This window comes from Pelophylax lessonae (assembly GCF_965119305.1).
Source record: "Pelophylax lessonae genome assembly, chromosome: 11".
In the NCBI taxonomy this organism is placed as follows: domain Eukaryota; kingdom Metazoa; phylum Chordata; class Amphibia; order Anura; family Ranidae; genus Pelophylax; species Pelophylax lessonae.
The window spans coordinates 1,083,164-1,099,821 of NC_138778.1; the positions used below are offsets into that span (position 1 = coordinate 1,083,164).

Genomic DNA, 16,658 nt, shown 5'->3' on the forward strand with positions numbered 1-16,658 from the left:
TCAAGATGGCCTCGGCTAGAAATGTTAGGGGGTGTTTTTCATAGTGATTTTCAACAAAATAAAGCATGGAGAAATGGATGGATGGAGACATGGATGGATGGAGACATGGATGGATGGATGGAGACATGGATGGATGGATGGAGTCATGGATGGATGGAGTCATGGATGGATGGAGTCATGGATGGATGGAGTCATGGATGGATGGAGACATGGATGGATGGAGAAATGGATGGAGACATGGATGGATGGATGGGGATTTTTTTTTTATACTATAAATGAATGAAGTAGCGTTTTTTTGTTTTTGCGGTGCTCGGATACAGTGGAGTTCCACTTTAAGATTTGAGTTGAGTAGAAAGCGAGTTACAAGGACATCGCATTTCTTCCAGGATCAGCAGAGATTTTCTGTACTTAAAGAAATGTTCTTAGCCTGAAAAATAAAATGAATGCAGCTGTCACGTCTTAACATTTTTGTTCTGGACTCTCATGTAATATGTGGGCTGTGCAGACCCATCCCCCGCCCTGTATACGGCCATCTTTGTATCTCTCCATTCTGATTTGTCTATCCTCTAGGCGGCCATCTTTGTATCTCTCCATTCTGATTTGTCTATCCTCTAGGCGGCCATCTTTGTATCTCTCCATTCTGATTTGTCTATCCTCTAGGCGGCCATCTTTGTATCTCTCCATTCTGATTTGTCTATCCTCTAGGCGGCCATCTTTGTATCTCTCCATTCTGATTTGTCTATCCTCTAGGCGGCCATCTTTGTATCTCTCCATTCTGATTTGTCTATCCTCTAGGCGGCCATCTTTGTATCTCTCCATTCTGATTTGTCTATCCTCTAGGCGGCCATCTTTGTATCTCTCCATTCTGATTTGTCTGTCCTCTAGGCGGCCATCTTTGTATCTCTCCATTCTGATTTGTCTATCCTCTAGGAGTGCACCAGCGTCTCCCAACCACTCCGGCGTTTTGTCGGCACACTCGAGTGGAGTCCAGACCCCGGAGAGCCTGTCCAGGGAAGGTTCCCCAGTTCCCATGGACCCGGAACCCAGCGCCATCCAGCCAAAGCTTGCAGTGATCCAGGAAGCGCGGTTTGCACAGAGCGCCCCAGGTGAGAAACGTCCTTCACACTGAAAACAGCCTCCAGCATTTTGTGAATTAGCGTTGCAATAAAGGGATTGTAAAGGAAAAAGGTGCATTCTATGCATTAAGAAAAAGGAACCCCCCCCCCCCCCATACCTCCCAGAGACCCATCTTTATCCAGCAATGTTGCAGGAGTTTCTCAGCTGCTCGGGACTCCCCTCCTCATTGGCTCCCACTGCTATCAAAGTCAGTCAGCCAAACAGGAGAGAGAGGGGGCAGGGTGGGGGCTCCGTGTGTGAATGGACACACAGAGCGGGGGCTCAGGTGCCCCCATAGCAGGCTGCTTTCTGTGGGGGCACATAGGAGGGAGGGGCCAGGAGTGGCGGGAAGAGGAGGATCCGGGCTGCTCTGTCCAAACTGCCCAGAGGAGGGAAGTGGACCGGGTTGGGAGATCAGGACCCGGCCTATTTCTAAAACTTGTGGTTTACAATTTAAAATCATTTTTCTTTTGCTAGAAAATGACTTGGAACCCCCAAACAATATATAAATATTTTTATTTTAGCAGAGACCCTAGAGAGAAAAACATTTCATCGCACATTATTTGCGCAGCGGTCTTAAAAACGCAATTATTTGGGGAAAAATACACTTTTTTTAATTTAAAAAAAAAAAAAGGTGTTTCACTATTTATACATTTTCCAAAAAGTTTGTTGGTGGAACTCTGGACTCACTGATTGGTTAAAAATGAGTTTGGTATACAGCCCCTATAGGCCGCTGTCTGTCGGCCAGGCTATCCCTGGGGGGAGGGGGAGGTCAGTGGGAGTGGTCATAGTAGTATATGAAAGAATGAAGGTGCCAAAAGTTTGTATTGATTCCAGTAAACTTTTATATTTATCTTTATATTAGGTCAGGGGATACAGCCAATGTGTTTGGGGCTCACCACTCCCCTTTTCTAGGTTTAGAAAGGTCGCAGGTCACCCATCTGGTAGCGACTGTCAAGCTGCAGTCTTTAGTCCTTTTGTCATAGGTTCACCGTTCAGTATAAGGCAATGACGAAACAATGGCGCTGCTGTGGCCTCCAGACACCAAAGATGGGTGCCAAGTGGAGGATGATGGTGGAGGCCCCTTTAGGAAAGGTCCGGAATCAACCTAATGCACACAAGTGAGAGAGGGCGCCTCCATCTAAGTGTAAACCCGTTTATTTGTATAAAAAGTAATGCACTCCCAGGATATTAGGAAGGGTCAGCACATCACTAGGAATGTTGTCATCTAAGGAGCTGCAGAGATTGGCAGGCAAGCCGCTGGTGTGTCACTAGCCTGACAAACTTGTGTTTCAGCTTCCGCCACTACAGTGGTTCTCCTCCTCTTCTATCCAGCTGAACTCTGCATTCACCAGCCGCTTGTCTGTAGATCTCTGCAGCTCCTCAGAGCCAAAATGGATTTATAATGTTCAAGTACACCGAGTTTCCGACTTATTTGTATTAGTGTTATAGTACCAAGGGACTGCATGTCCCAGCCGGGATCACAGGTCTCATGTGGTGTCCAGTGGGTCTTGGGTGTGGTGTTCAGTGGGTCTTGGGTGTGGTGTTCAGTGGGTCTTGGGTGTGGTGTCCAGTGGGTCTTGGGTGTGGTGTCCAGTGGGTCTTGGGTGTGGTATCCAGTGGGTCTTGGGTGTGGTATCCAGTGGGTCTTGGGTGTGGTATCCAGTGGGTCTTGGGTGTGGTGTCCAGTGGGTCTTGGGTGTGGTGTCCAGTGGGCCTTGGGTGTGGTGTCCAGTGGGCCTTGGGTGTGGTGTCCAGTGGGCCTTGGGTGTGGTGTCCAGTGGGCCTTGGGTGTGGTGTCCAGTGGGTCTTGGGTGTGGTGTCCAGTGGGTCTTGGTCATTCCTGACAGTGGGTCTTGGGTGTGGTGTCCAGTGGGTCTTGGGTGTGGTGTCCAGTGGGTCTTGGGTGTGGTGTCCAGTGGGTCTTGGGTGTGGTGTCCAGTGGGTCTTGGGTGTGGTGTCCAGTGGGCCTTGGGTGTGGTGTCCAGTGGGCCTTGGGTGTGGTGTCCAGTGGGCCTTGGGTGTGGTGTCCAGTGGGTCTTGGGTGTGGTGTCCAGTGGGTCTTGGTCATTCCTGACAGTGGGTCTTGGGTGTGGTGTCCAGTGGGCCTTGGGTGTGGTGTCCAGTGGGTCTTGGGTGTGGTGTCCAGTGGGTCTTGGTCATTCCTGACAGTGGGTCTTGGGTGTGGTGTCCAGTGGGTCTTGGGTGTGGTGTCCAGTGGGTCTTGGGTGTGGTGTCCAGTGGGTCTTGGGTGTGGTGTCCAGTGGGCCTTGGGTGTGGTGTCCAGTGGGCCTTGGGTGTGGTGTCCAGTGGGTCTTGGGTGTGGTGTCCAGTGGGTCTTGGGTGTGGTGTCCAGTGGGTCTTGGGTGTGGTGTCCAGTGGGTCTTGGTCATTCCTGACAGTGGGTCTTGGGTGTGGTGTCCAGTGGGTCTTGGGTGTGGTGTCCAGTGGGTCTTGGGTGTGGTGTCCAGTGGGTCTTGGGTGTGGTGTCCAGTGGGTCTTGGGTGTGGTGTCCAGTGGGTCTTGGGTGTGGTGTCCAGTGGGCCTTGGGTGTGGTGTCCAGTGGGCCTTGGGTGTGGTGTCCAGTGGGCCTTGGGTGTGGTGTCCAGTGGGCCTTGGGTGTGGTGTCCAGTGGGCCTTGGGTGTGGTGTCCAGTGGGTCTTGGGTGTGGTGTCCAGTGGGTCTTGGTCATTCCTGACAGTGGGCCTTGGGTGTGGTGTCCAGTGGGTCTTGGGTGTGGTGTCCAGTGGGTCTTGGGTGTGGTATCCAGTGGGTCTTGGGTGTGGTGTCCAGTGGGTCTTGGGTGTGGTGTCCAGTGGGTCTTGGGTGTGGTGTCCAGTGGGTCTTGGGTGTGGTGTCCAGTGGGCCTTGGGTGTGGTGTCCAGTGGGCCTTGGGTGTGGTGTCCAGTGGGCCTTGGGTGTGGTGTCCAGTGGGCCTTGGGTGTGGTGTCCAGTGGGTCTTGGGTGTGGTGTCCAGTGGGTCTTGGTCATTCCTGACAGTGGGTCTTGGGTGTGGTGTCCAGTGGGTCTTGGGTGTGGTGTCCAGTGGGTCTTGGGTGTGGTGTCCAGTGGGTCTTGGGTGTGGTGTCCAGTGGGTCTTGGGTGTGGTGTCCAGTGGGTCTTGGGTGTGGTGTCCAGTGGGTCTTGGGTGTGGTGTCCAGTGGGCCTTGGGTGTGGTGTCCAGTGGGCCTTGGGTGTGGTGTCCAGTGGGTCTTGGGTGTGGTGTCCAGTGGGTCTTGGTCATTCCTGACAGTGGGTCTTGGGTGTGGTGTCCAGTGGGCCTTGGGTGTGGTGTCCAGTGGGCCTTGGGTGTGGTGTCCAGTGGGTCTTGGGTGTGGTGTCCAGTGGGTCTTGGTCATTCCTGACAGTGGGTCTTGGGTGTGGTGTCCAGTGGGTCTTGGGTGTGGTGTCCAGTGGGTCTTGGGTGTGGTGTCCAGTGGGTCTTGGGTGTGGTGTCCAGTGGGTCTTGGGTGTGGTGTCCAGTGGGTCTTGGGTGTGGTGTCTAGTGGGCCTTGGGTGTGGTGTCTAGTGGGCCTTGGGTGTGGTGTCCAGTGGGTCTTGGGTGTGGTGTCCAGTGGGTCTTGGGTGTGGTGTCCAGTGGGTCTTGGGTGTGGTGTCCAGTGGGTCTTGGGTGTGGTGTCCAGTGGGTCTTGGTCATTCCTGACAGTGGGTCTTGGGTGTGGTGTCCAGTGGGTCTTGGGTGTGGTGTCCAGTGGGTCTTGGGTGTGGTGTCCAGTGGGTCTTGGGTGTGGTGTCCAGTGGGTCTTGGGTGTGGTGTCCAGTGGGTCTTGGGTGTGGTGTCCAGTGGGCCTTGGGTGTGGTGTCCAGTGGGCCTTGGGTGTGGTGTCCAGTGGGCCTTGGGTGTGGTGTCCAGTGGGCCTTGGGTGTGGTGTCCAGTGGGTCTTGGCTGTGGTGTCCAGTGGGTCTTGGTCATTCCTGACAGTGGGCCTTGGGTGTGGTGTCCAGTGGGTCTTGGGTGTGGTGTCCAGTGGGTCTTGGGTGTGGTGTCCAGTGGGTCTTGGGTGTGGTGTCCAGTGGGCCTTGGGTGTGGTGTCCAGTGGGCCTTGGGTGTGGTGTCCAGTGGGTCTTGGCTGTGGTGTCCAGTGGGTCTTGGTCATTCCTGACAGTGGGCCTTGGGTGTGGTGTCCAGTGGGTCTTGGGTGTGGTGTCCAGTGGGCCTTGGGTGTGGTGTCCAGTGGGCCTTGGGTGTGGTGTCCAGTGGGCCTTGGGTATGGTAGTTGGTGGATCTTGGGTATGGTAGTTGGTGGATCTTGGGTATGGTAGTTGGTGGATCTTGGGTATGGTAGTTGGTGGATCTTGGGTATGGTAGTTGGTGGATCTTGGGTATGGTAGTTGGTGGATCTTGGGTATGGTAGTTGGTGGATCTTGGGTATGGTAGTTGGTGGATCTTGGGTGTGGTAGTTGGTGGATCTTGGGTGTGGTAGTTGGTGGATCTTGGGTATGGTAGTTGGTGGATCTTGGGTATGGTAGTTGGTGGATCTTGGGTGTGGTAGTTGGTGGATCTTGGGTGTGGTAGTTGGTGGATCTTGGGTATGGTAGTTGGTGGATCTTGGGTATGGTAGTTGGTGGATCTTGGGTGTGGTAGTTGGTGGATCTTGGGTGTGGTAGTTGGTGGATCTTGGGTATGGTAGTTGGTGGATCTTGGGTGTGGTGTCCAGTGGGCCTTGGTCATTCCTGACAGTGGGCCTTGGGTGTGGTAGTTGGTGGATATTGGGTGTGGTAGTTGGTGGATCTTGGGTATGGTAGTTGGTGGATATTGGGTGTGGTAGTTGGTGGATTTTGGTCATTCCGGACAGTGGGTGATTTTTCTGCATTTTTTGTACGTTCGGATTGGATTGCTGATAGTATGATGAAAATTCAGATGTTATAAAGGTGTCTCATTGATTCTTCTTATACAGGATCTCCCCTCTCCAGCCAATCAGTCCTCATCACTGTGCAACGGCAGCTCCCCCAGACTATAAAACCCATGACATACACAGTGGCCACCCCTGTTACCTCCTCCCAGCAGCAGACCGTCATGCAGACCGTGCATGTGGTCCACCAGATCCCTGCAGTGTCCGTTACCAATGTTTCGGGTCTGACCCCCGTCAACACCTACACGGTTGCGGGACAGGCAATGGTAGCCCAGGCCGCAATGGTAGCCCAGCCTAAGCTAGAGCCGCATGAGAACGGAGACCACAAGGAGATGAAAGGTAAGACCTGCAATGGAATCTGTGTGTGTGTACTGTATATACTGTGTGTGTGTGTGTACTGTATACACTGTGTGTGTGTGTACTGTATATACTGTGTGTGTGTGTACTGTATATACTGTGTGTGTGTGTGTACTGTATACACTGTGTGTGTGTGTACTGTATATACTGTGTGTGTACTGTATATACTGTGTGTGTGTGTACTGTATACACTGTGTGTGTGTGTACTGTATACACTGTGTGTGTGTGTACTGTATATACTGTGTGTGTATAGTGTGTACTGTATATACTGTGTGTGTATAGTGTACTGTATATACTGTGTGTGTGTGTGTATAGTGTGTACTGTATACACTGTGTGTGTGTGTGTATAGTGTGTACTGTATACACTGTGTGTGTGTGTGGACAGTTGATGTACTTTGTAAATGTCTCGCCTACAACTTCCCAATGTTTATTACCTCTTTTGTTCTATTTCTCTTTTTTATTTTCCTACCCCATTATTGATAATGCCCTGACCCATCCCACTTCTATTGGGAAGAAGACAACCTACTGCTGATGCCGGTCACTCTTGTAGGTAAAGACGCTCACCTACCTCTGTCTGTCTATTTCCCCTCAGTGAAAGTAGAAGCAATTCCTGCCATCAGCCATCAAGCGCTCAGCACAGCCAGCCGAATCATCCAGACCTCATCGTCTGCCCCCCTCCAGACGGTTACTATAGTGCAGCAAGCCCCCCTAGGTCAACACCAGCTCCCCATCAAAGCCGTCACACAGAACGGGACACATGTGGTGCCCATCACCACGGCCATACAAGGACAGGTCACTACAGGTAAGAGAATCCCCTCATGTCTGTGTATGGGGCCCGGCTGCTGAGAATCCTCCTGTCTGCCAATTACTACTGGGGACTGAACCCTTACTGACATAACTCACCCTCCCCTCCACCCCTTGGGACCCCTTCCACCCCAGCTCACCCTCTTCTTCCACCCCAGGTCACCTTCCTCTTCCACCACCCTGCTCTTTACCCTGGTACCCCTTCCACCCCAGCTCACCTTCCTCTTCCACCACCCTGCTCTTTACCCTGGCACCCCTTCCACTCCAGCTCACCCTCCTCTTCCACCACCCTGCTCTTTACCCTGGTACCCCTTCCACCCCAGCTCACCCTCTTCTTCCACCCCAGTTCACCCTCTTCTTCCACCCCAGCTCACCCTCTTCTTCTTCCACCCCAGCTCACCCTCTTCTTCTTCCACCCCAGCTCACCCTCTTCTTCTTCCACCCCAGCTCACCCTCTTCTTCTTCCACCCCAGCTCACCCTCTTCTTCTTCCACCCCAGCTCACCCTCTTCTTCTTCCACCCCAGCTCACCCTCTTCTTCTTCCACCCCAGCTCACCCTCTTCTTCTTCCACCCCAGCTCACCCTCTTCTTCTTCCACCCCAGCTCACCCTCTTCTTCTTCCACCCCAGCTCACCCTCTTCTTCTTCCACCCCAGCTCACCCTCTTCTTCTTCCACCCCAGCTCACCCTCTTCTTCTTCCACCCCAGCTCACCCTCTTCTTCTTCCACCCCAGCTCACCCTCTTCTTCTTCCACCCCAGCTCACCCTCTTCTTCTTCCACCCCAGCTCCCCCTTATCTTTCACCCCAGCTCCCCCTTATCTTTCACCCCAGCTCCCCCTTATCTTTCACCCCAGCTCCCCCTTATCTTTCACCCCAGCTCCCCCTTATCTTTCACCCCAGCTCCCCCTTATCTTTCACCCCAGCTCCCCCTTATCTTTCACCCATGCTCCCCCTTATCTTTCACCCATGCTCCCCCTTATCTTTCACCCATGCCCCCCCTTATCTTTCACCCATGCCCCCCCTTATCTTTCACCCATGCTCCCCCTTATCTTTCACCCATTCTCCCCCTTATCTTTCACCCATGCTCCCCCTTATCTTTCACCCATGCTCCCCCTTATCTTCCACCACCCTGCTCTTTACCCTGGCACCCCTTCTTTCCACCCCAGCTCACCCTTATCTTACATCACCCTGCTCTTCACCCTGGCACCCCTTCCTCCCGAGCTCACCCTCCTCTTACATCACCCTGCTCTTTACCCTGGCACCCCTTCCACCCCAGCTCCCTCTTATCTTTCACCCCAGCTCCCCCTTATCTTTCACCACCTTGCTCTTCACCCTGGCACCCCTTCCACCCCAGCTCACACCCTCCTCTTTCACCACCCTGCTCTTAACCCTGGCACCCCTTCCTTCCACTCTAGCTCACCCTGTTCTTCCACCCCAGTTCCCCCTTATCTTCCACCACCCTGCTCTCCACCCTGGCACCCCTTCCTTCCACCCCAGCTCACCCTCTTCTTCCACCCCAGTTCCACCTTATCTTCCACCACCCTGCTCTTCACCCTGGCACCCCTTCCTCCCGAGCTCACCCTCCTCTTCCACCATCCTGCTCTCTACTCTGGCATCCCTTCCACCCCAGCTCACCCTTATCTTCCACCACTCTGCTCTTCACCCTGGCACACCTTCCTCCCACCCTAGGTCACGCTTATCTTTTACCACCCTGGCACCCCTTCCGCCCACCTTAGCTCACCCTGATCTTCCACCACCCTGCTCTTCACCTTGGCACCCCTTCCACCCACCCCAGCTCACCCTTATCTCCCACCACCCACTCTCCACCCTGGCACCTCTTCCTCCCCAGCTCACCCTTCTCTTTCACCATCCACTCTCAACCCTGGCACCCCTTCCGCCCACCCCAGTTCACCCTTACCTTCCACCACCCTGCTCTTCACCCTGGCATCTCTTCCTCCATCCTTATCTTTTACCACCCTGCTCTCCACCCTGACACCCCTTCCCACCCCAGCTCATCCTTTTCTTCCACCCCAGCTCACCCTTATCGTCCACCACCCTGGCACCCCTTCCTCCCACTCCAGCTCACCCTTAGCTTCCACCACCCTGCTCTCCGCCATGGCTACCTTTCCTCTACCACCTTTCCATACCAAGCACCCTCCTCCCACTACCTTTTTAACCCCAGCCCACTTCCTCCTACGACCCCCTCATTCCTTCCTCCCCTTCTTACCAATACCCTCTTCACTCTGCATCCTTTTTATGGCATTGATATCTTGACGATCGAACCCCTTGCCATACCTGGGTAAGCTCAGCTGTCAGTATTAGGCAGACAGAGAAGACGGCAGCGATTGTGTCCTCTGTCGCACTCTAGTGCCCCCTATGTCTGTCAGTTTCTGGGCCCTTCTACATCTGTCACACTCTGGGGCCCCCTACGTTCAGCTTTTCTCTGTCTGTTAATGTGTCTGTCAATATTAAATCACATGTCCAATCCCTCCCACTTCCCCGCCCCTCTTTCTAAATTTGTTACTTAATCTCGGGACAGTTGATTGGTCCCGTCTAGTTATTCAAATCTTGAGCTGAATATTTCTTTCAGCAAACTCGAGTTCCCACCTGATTGACAGAGCTTGGCAGTGGAGAGGAAATGGAAGCCGAGGTAGGAATTATTTTGCGTTTACTCTTCCTGTTCTGTGTCCTGGCAGTGTGGCTTATCCCAATGGGTTAGGGTGCCTTCTCACCTGCGAATAAACTCTGCCTGCAACTGAGAACCCAGCAGGGGTTCCTCTAATTAGCTGCAAGCAGGCAGCCCCATTGATAGGAGTGGGAGGGTCCCCCATTGATAGGAGTGGGAGGATCCCCCATTGATGAGGAGTGGGAGGGTCCCCCATTGATGAGGTGTGGGAGGATTCCCCATTGATAGGAGTGGGAGGATTCCCCATTGATAGGAGTGGGAGGATTCCCCATTGATGAGGAGTGGGAGGATGCCCCATTGATGAGGAGTGGGAGGATTCCCCATTGATGAGGAGTGGGAGGATGCCCCATTGATGAGGAGTGGGGGGATGCCCCATTGATGAGGAGTTGGAGGGTCCCCCATTGATGAGGAGTTGGAGGATGCCCCATTGATGAGGAGTTGGAGGGTCCCCCATTGATGAGGAGTTGGAGGGTCCCCCATTGATGGGGAGTGGGGGGGATTCCCCATTGATGAGGAGTGGGAGGATCCCCCATTGATGAGGAGTGGGAGGGTCCCCCATTGATGAGGTGTGGGAGGATCCCCCATTGATGAGGAGTGGGAGGATCCCCCATTGATGAGGAGTGGGGGGATGCCCCATTGATGAGGAGTGGGAGGATCCCCCATTGATGAGGAGTGGGGGGATTCCCCATTGATGAGGAGTGGGGGGATTCCCCATTGATAGGAGTGGGAGGATTCCCCATTGATGAGGTGTGGGAGGATCCCCCATTGATGAGGAGTGGGAGGATGCCCCATTGATAGGAGTGGGAGGGTCCCCCATTGATGAGGAGTGGGGGATGCCCCATTGATGAGGTGTGGGAGGGTCCCCCATTGATGAGGAGTGGGAGGGTCCCCCATTGATGAGGAGTGGGAGGGTCCCCCATTGATGAGGAGTGGGAGGGTCCCCCATTGATGAGGAGTGGGAGGGTCCCCCATTGATGAGGAGTGGGAGGATGCCCCATTGATGAGGAGTGGGGGGATGCCTTCTCTCGCAGCTAGTCGCTCCCTCTTGTAAGTAATCTTTCAGGCAGTGATGAGATGCAAGTAATCGCCCCCGGATGCAGACTGCCTGTGTCCAGGGCTGATCGCTGCTTGAGAGACTACATGTGAATGAACACGATTCGCTGCAAGAGCTCCTCCTGCTGTATTTGGGGCCGCCTACTCTCAGGTAACTGCGGGAACCTCTGCTGGGGTTATTGCATCTGATCGCAGGCAGAGTGCACTCTAACATTGTGTGCGGGTGTAATGCGGAGCATGAAGATAGAAGTTCACCCTTAAACTAACATCTGTAAATCTATTGGCATCTACAATCTGAGACTAACCTATCTGTATGGAAGAAATCGCTATACGTACCTTTTCTGAAGCTGTGTGCAGGAGACAGCCGGTGAGGTCACCCATAGACTTACTATGGGGCTCCCGGTGTCGGCTGTCTCTTCTGCACGCCACTGAGCGCTGTGCGTGGGGCCGCACCTTCAGAAAAGGCATAGCAATTTCTTCCTCACAGGACTTCATAGGTTAGCCAATCGATTTACAGGTTTTAGTGTCAACTTCTACTTAAAGGTTATTTGATGCAGATAATTGGAAGGCATTGAGGTTACCTCTTCAGTCATTCGCCCATTTCTGACACAGATTGACTTGGCTCCGCCTTCTGCATAGAATTGTCTTTAAAAAAAGAAATCCAGTAAAATTAAGCAAGTCTGGAAATGGCAATCTTCACTTTCTTATTAATTGGGGTCCTCAGAATTCTGCTAATCGGGGAATTTGTTCCATCCTCAAACACAGGAAAGGAAACATTACTCACATTAGAGTCATTCATTCTCAATGGTACCTCAATGCCCTCGGCTGGGGCTACCCCGGTACTCAGTAATTACAACCATCTGTCCTTCTGCACTGCACTGCATAAAAAAAAAAGGTTACGGTGCTTTTTTTCTTTTGCCTTTTATGATTTGTTGGCAGTTCATTCATGTGGGTGAGCTGCCTTAAAGGATGCATTCACCTTGCAGATAAAGAAATTTAATATAATAATAGATATATTTTTAGAAGCCTGTTAAGCATTGCACCCACTATCAGCAGATCACAGGTGCAATCTCTGGCTCCTGCAGACTGTCTGTGTAGCTGTCTGCCCATACCTCTGTACCTCCTGTACCTCTACTTCCTGTACCTCTGTATTTCCCAATCCGCCCATACCATCCATTCCGCCCATACCTCCTGTACCACCCATACCTCTGTATTTCCCGTACCGCCCATACCTCTGTACTTCCCGTACCTCTGTACTTCCCGTACCTCTGTACTTCCCGTACCTCTGTACTTCCCGTACCGCCCATACCTCCCGTACCTCTGTACTTCCCGTACCTCTGTACTTCCCGTACCTCTGTACTTCCCGTACCGCCCGTACCTCTGTACTTCCCGTACCGCCCGTACCTCTGTACTTCCCGTACCTCTGTACTTCCCGTACCTCCCATACCTCTGATATGGACAGACAGTTACTAAGTGACAGGAAGATCAAAGAACTTCCAGAGTGCTCATCAGCAACTTGGCAGTTCATTGAGAACTACAAGCTGTCATACAAAGGCTGTTGGTGCTTGTAGTTCATTCATTCACAGAACTCTCTGAATGAATGATGCGGCTGTGTGGGCGGAGCCCCATACGGCTGCATTCTTTAAATAGTGATAGCGGGTTCAGGGAGAAGATCCCCGGAATTGTGGGGGGGGGGGGGAGCAGGCAGACGCTGAACGTCTTAAATGCTACACCCTAAATATGGACGTACCACGGTCACAAAGGTGAACTTATCCTTTAATGCCAACACACCCCGATAAAAAGATGTAATGGGGGGACAAAAAGTATTGGGGGGGATTTTTGTACTTATCGTTCATTGAAGGACAGAGCTGAAATCTTCACGGATGGGTTTGCTGTCGCACCCAGGAGTAGGCCGCTAGGGGCAACCAAAATTAAAAGAACGACCCCCTGGTGGTGGCCAACCCCCCCTCCCCCCCCCTCTGACCCCCCCTCCCCCCCCCCTCTGACCCCCCCTCCCCCCACCACAACAACCACAACACCAGAATCCATTATTTCATAGCGTTGTCCGAAGTGGAATGTGAAGGTGTTTTATCCCCTCATGTTTTCACCTTTTTTGTCACTAACCATGGATTTTTTTTTTGGGGGGGGGGGTTTAGGGTTCATGCCACAATTGGCCGTTAGTTCTGACTTTTCCCAATTTGTTTAAGGCGGCTCTTGCCTTTTCAGTGGATGCCAGCATGGCCGGGCAGTTTGAGTTCTGCCTGGGGTCTGTTCTAAGTTTTCTTGCTTCATTTTTTTTTGTTTTTGTTTTTCTGGCACTAATTTGGTATTTCCTTCAATGGACAATAGAGAAACTCCCTGTAAAACCCTTTTCTCTGAGTCTGTTGAAGGACACGGCACCCATCCAGTCTCATGTCCTGGTATTGCTGGCTACCAACTGGTTCTGGGGTTGAAGCTGGGGCGTGTGACCTCCACCAGAGTGCCGCCCCTTAGGCTTGCTTTTAAAGTAGAACTATAGGCAAACAATTTTTCATTTTGGATAGAGTAGGGGGGGGGTCATAACCCATAAGGTTTGTTTTTTGCCATCTGTGTACCATTGGGGAGATTTCCCTTCACTTCCTGTCCTATAACCAAAACCAGAAGTGAGAGGAAATCCCTGCAGATTAAGGGAATTCTTTGGAGATTCCCCAGGTCACCAGAACTAGTGTCCCCATTGGAGACAACCCAAAATGTGGGATTTTCTGTCACTTTCAATGATAAATAGGACAAATAGAGAGGTTGAATATCCCTAACAGGGACACAGACAGCAATACAAACTGACAGGGGCTCTAATCCCTCTCCACTCCACTCAGCACAAAAATAAATGTTGCCTTTAGGTTTACTTGAAACTTTAGTTGCACCTCACATCCCACTCCTGTAGGGGGCGGCATGAAACCCATCCATGGTGACGTCAGCTGTGTCCTTCAAGGAACGCAGGGAAAAGGATTTTACGTCAAGTTTTTTTGTATTATTCAGCATATTTATTCAAAAACATTTTATAGATGAGAAATAGATGTCACCGAATATGTCATTATTTAGGAAAGTGCTTTATTTTAAATTTCTGAATGTGAAAAAATCTGTTAGGAAAAATGATGTCTGCACACAAAAACAAACCCTCTATGTGGATTCTAAAGGACAAAGAAGACACAAATATCTAACATCAATATCCATTTTATTTTTACATATTTAAAGTATGAGAAGTTAAAAAAAGAAATGAATGCGGTCATAGAACATGTTATTCATGGTTAGAGAACCACAAAGCTCTGGAGATAGAAATACCCAACGCGTTTCGTACTGTTCGTTTTTATAGTCTTCAGGGTAAGTGGTTATCAATTACATTTGTCCCAGTGGGTAGAATTCACAATGCGAAGGGCCGCATCATTTAAAGTTGAAAGCACTTTTGCCTTTGCCGGATATTGAGGATCTGCCAAGAATTGAGGGAGGAAAAAAAGACGATGTCTGGCCACCTGATCTCCGCAACGGGGGCACTGGAGACTGCCCAACAGCCGTCCACACTCATAACATTTATATTATCAAAAGTGAAATTATTTCAGTAATTCAATTCAGAAAGATAATCTATATTTTCTATAGATGTCACACAGAGTGAGAGATTTCACACATTTCTTTCTTTTCATTTTGATGATTTTGGCTTCCAGCGAGTGACACCCCAAAATTCACCATCTCAGAAAATTAGAATATTATGAAGACGTTGAATATTGGAGACTCGTGGGGTCACGCTCTAATCAGCTAATTACATCAAAACACTTGTAAAGGTTTCCCGAGCCTTTAAATGCTCTGTGTCGGGTTCAGTAGGTTACACAATCATGGGGAAGACTGCAGACTTGACAGTTGTCCAGAAGAGCCATGGACTCCCTCCACAAAGAAAGCAAGTCACAAGAAGTCATTGATAAAGAAGCCGGCTGTTCAGAGTGCTGTATCCAAGCATATTAATGGAAAGTTGAGTGGACGGAAAAAAGTGTTCGAAAATGGTGCACAAGCAACAGGGATAACCGCAGCCCTGAGAGGATTGTGAAGCAAAGGCCATTGAAGAATTTGGGGGAGATTCACAAGGAGAGGACTACGGCTGGTTTTTGGTGCTTCCAGAGCCTCCACACACAGACTTATCCAGGACATGGACTACAACTGTCGCATTCCACTCCTGAAGAAGAGACCACGTTAGAAGCGTCTTACCGGGGCTAAGGAGATAAAGGACTGGTCTGTTGCTCAGTGGACCAACGTCCTCTTTATGGATGAAAGTAAATATTGCATTTCATTTGGAAATGAAGGTCCCAGAGTCTGGAGGAGCGGAGAGGCATAGAGTTCGAGCTGCATGAGGTCCAGTGTGAAGTTTCCACACTCAGTGATGATTTGGGGGGCCGTGTCCTCTGCTGGTGTTGGTCCCCCAAAGTCAGCGCAGCCCTCTAGCAGGAAATTCTAGAGCACTTCATGCTTCCCTCTGCTGACCAGCTTTATGGAGATGCTGATTTCATTTCCCAGTAGGACTTGGCACCGCCCACACTGCCAAATCTACCAATACCTGGTCACATGATCATGGGATGACTGCGCTTGATTGGCCAGCAAACTGGCCTGACCTAAACCCCATAGAGAATCTGTGGGGTATTGTCAGGAGGAAGATGAGACACCAGACCCAACAATGCAGAGGAGCTGAAGGCCGCTATCAAAGCAACCTGGGCTTCCATAACACCTCAGCAGTGCCACAGGCTGATCACCTCCATGCCACGCCTCCATGCCACGCCTCCATGCCAAGCCGCATTGATGCAGTAATTCATGCAAAAGGAGCCCGGCCAAGTACTGAGTGCATCCTATACTGTACATGGACAGACTTCTCACTAAGACAACATTTCTGGATTATAAATCCTTTTATTTTTTTTTGGTCTTATATAATAAGTATATTAGAATGTAATATTCTCATTTTCTGAGATGCTTAATTTTGGGGTGTCACTCGCTGGAAGCCAAAATCATCAACATGAAAATAAAGAAATGTGTGAAATCTCTCACTCTTTAAGCTAGAGGCCTCCTTAGACTTCCACTTCAAGGTAATGGTCTTACGGACATAAAAAAAAGCAGCAGACTGACAAGGGTCCGAAGAATCCGAGGGGGATCAATGTCCCCACCAGCCTGGGCAAACATACACCAATATTCAGGGGGACCCCAACAGTGGTGAGCTGCGTGATGAAGCCAGCAACCTCCCACCAAAAAGTTTTAATATTTGCGCAGGTCCAGAAAATGTGGAAAAAGTCCTCATGGTCACCCACACATCTCCAACACTGAGAGGAGACCCCGGGGTATATTCATTTATATCGTGTCAAATATATTCTTTGCATTATTTTAAATTGTATTCGTTTATCCCAACACATCCTCCTAATCCTTATTATCGATGTCAGGATCAACTGACTGCCATGCAGAGCCGAGACGTTCCATGCCAGCAGATACAGAAGGCTGGAGAGCCCCGTATAAGATAGCAGGGATTCCCAAACTACGGTTCTCCAGTTGTTCAGGAACTACAATTCCCATCATGCCTAGTCATGTATGTGAATGTCAGAGTTTTACAACCTCATGGGAAGTGTAGTTCTGCAACAGCTGGAGGGCCGTAGTTTGGGAATCCCTGAGATAGACAGGGGCTTTAATACGGTATCCGCTCTAAGTATACATTCAGGATCTGGGGTCTCCACCACAATCGCAGTTGCTCCAAATTGGTAATGGTAGGC

The 16,658-nt window shown here is 51.0% G+C and overlaps 1 protein-coding gene across 2 annotated transcripts in view; it reads left to right on the forward strand.

The window, feature by feature from the left end:
- The window catches only part of FOXK2 (forkhead box K2), a 137,721-nt gene that overhangs the window by 110,359 nt on the left and 10,704 nt on the right, over nt 1-16,658 (forward strand). Inside the window, exons 6-9 of one of the 2 annotated variants that reach the window (XM_082271467.1) lie at nt 931-1,106; nt 6,036-6,329; nt 6,940-7,149; nt 9,742-9,801. In XM_082271467.1, the coding sequence (XP_082127593.1) occupies nt 931-1,106; nt 6,036-6,329; nt 6,940-7,149; nt 9,742-9,801 (740 nt within the window). The remainder of the gene's footprint in view (nt 1-930; nt 1,107-6,035; nt 6,330-6,939; nt 7,150-9,741; nt 9,802-16,658) is intronic. The other variant, XM_082271468.1, reaches the window with a different exon arrangement.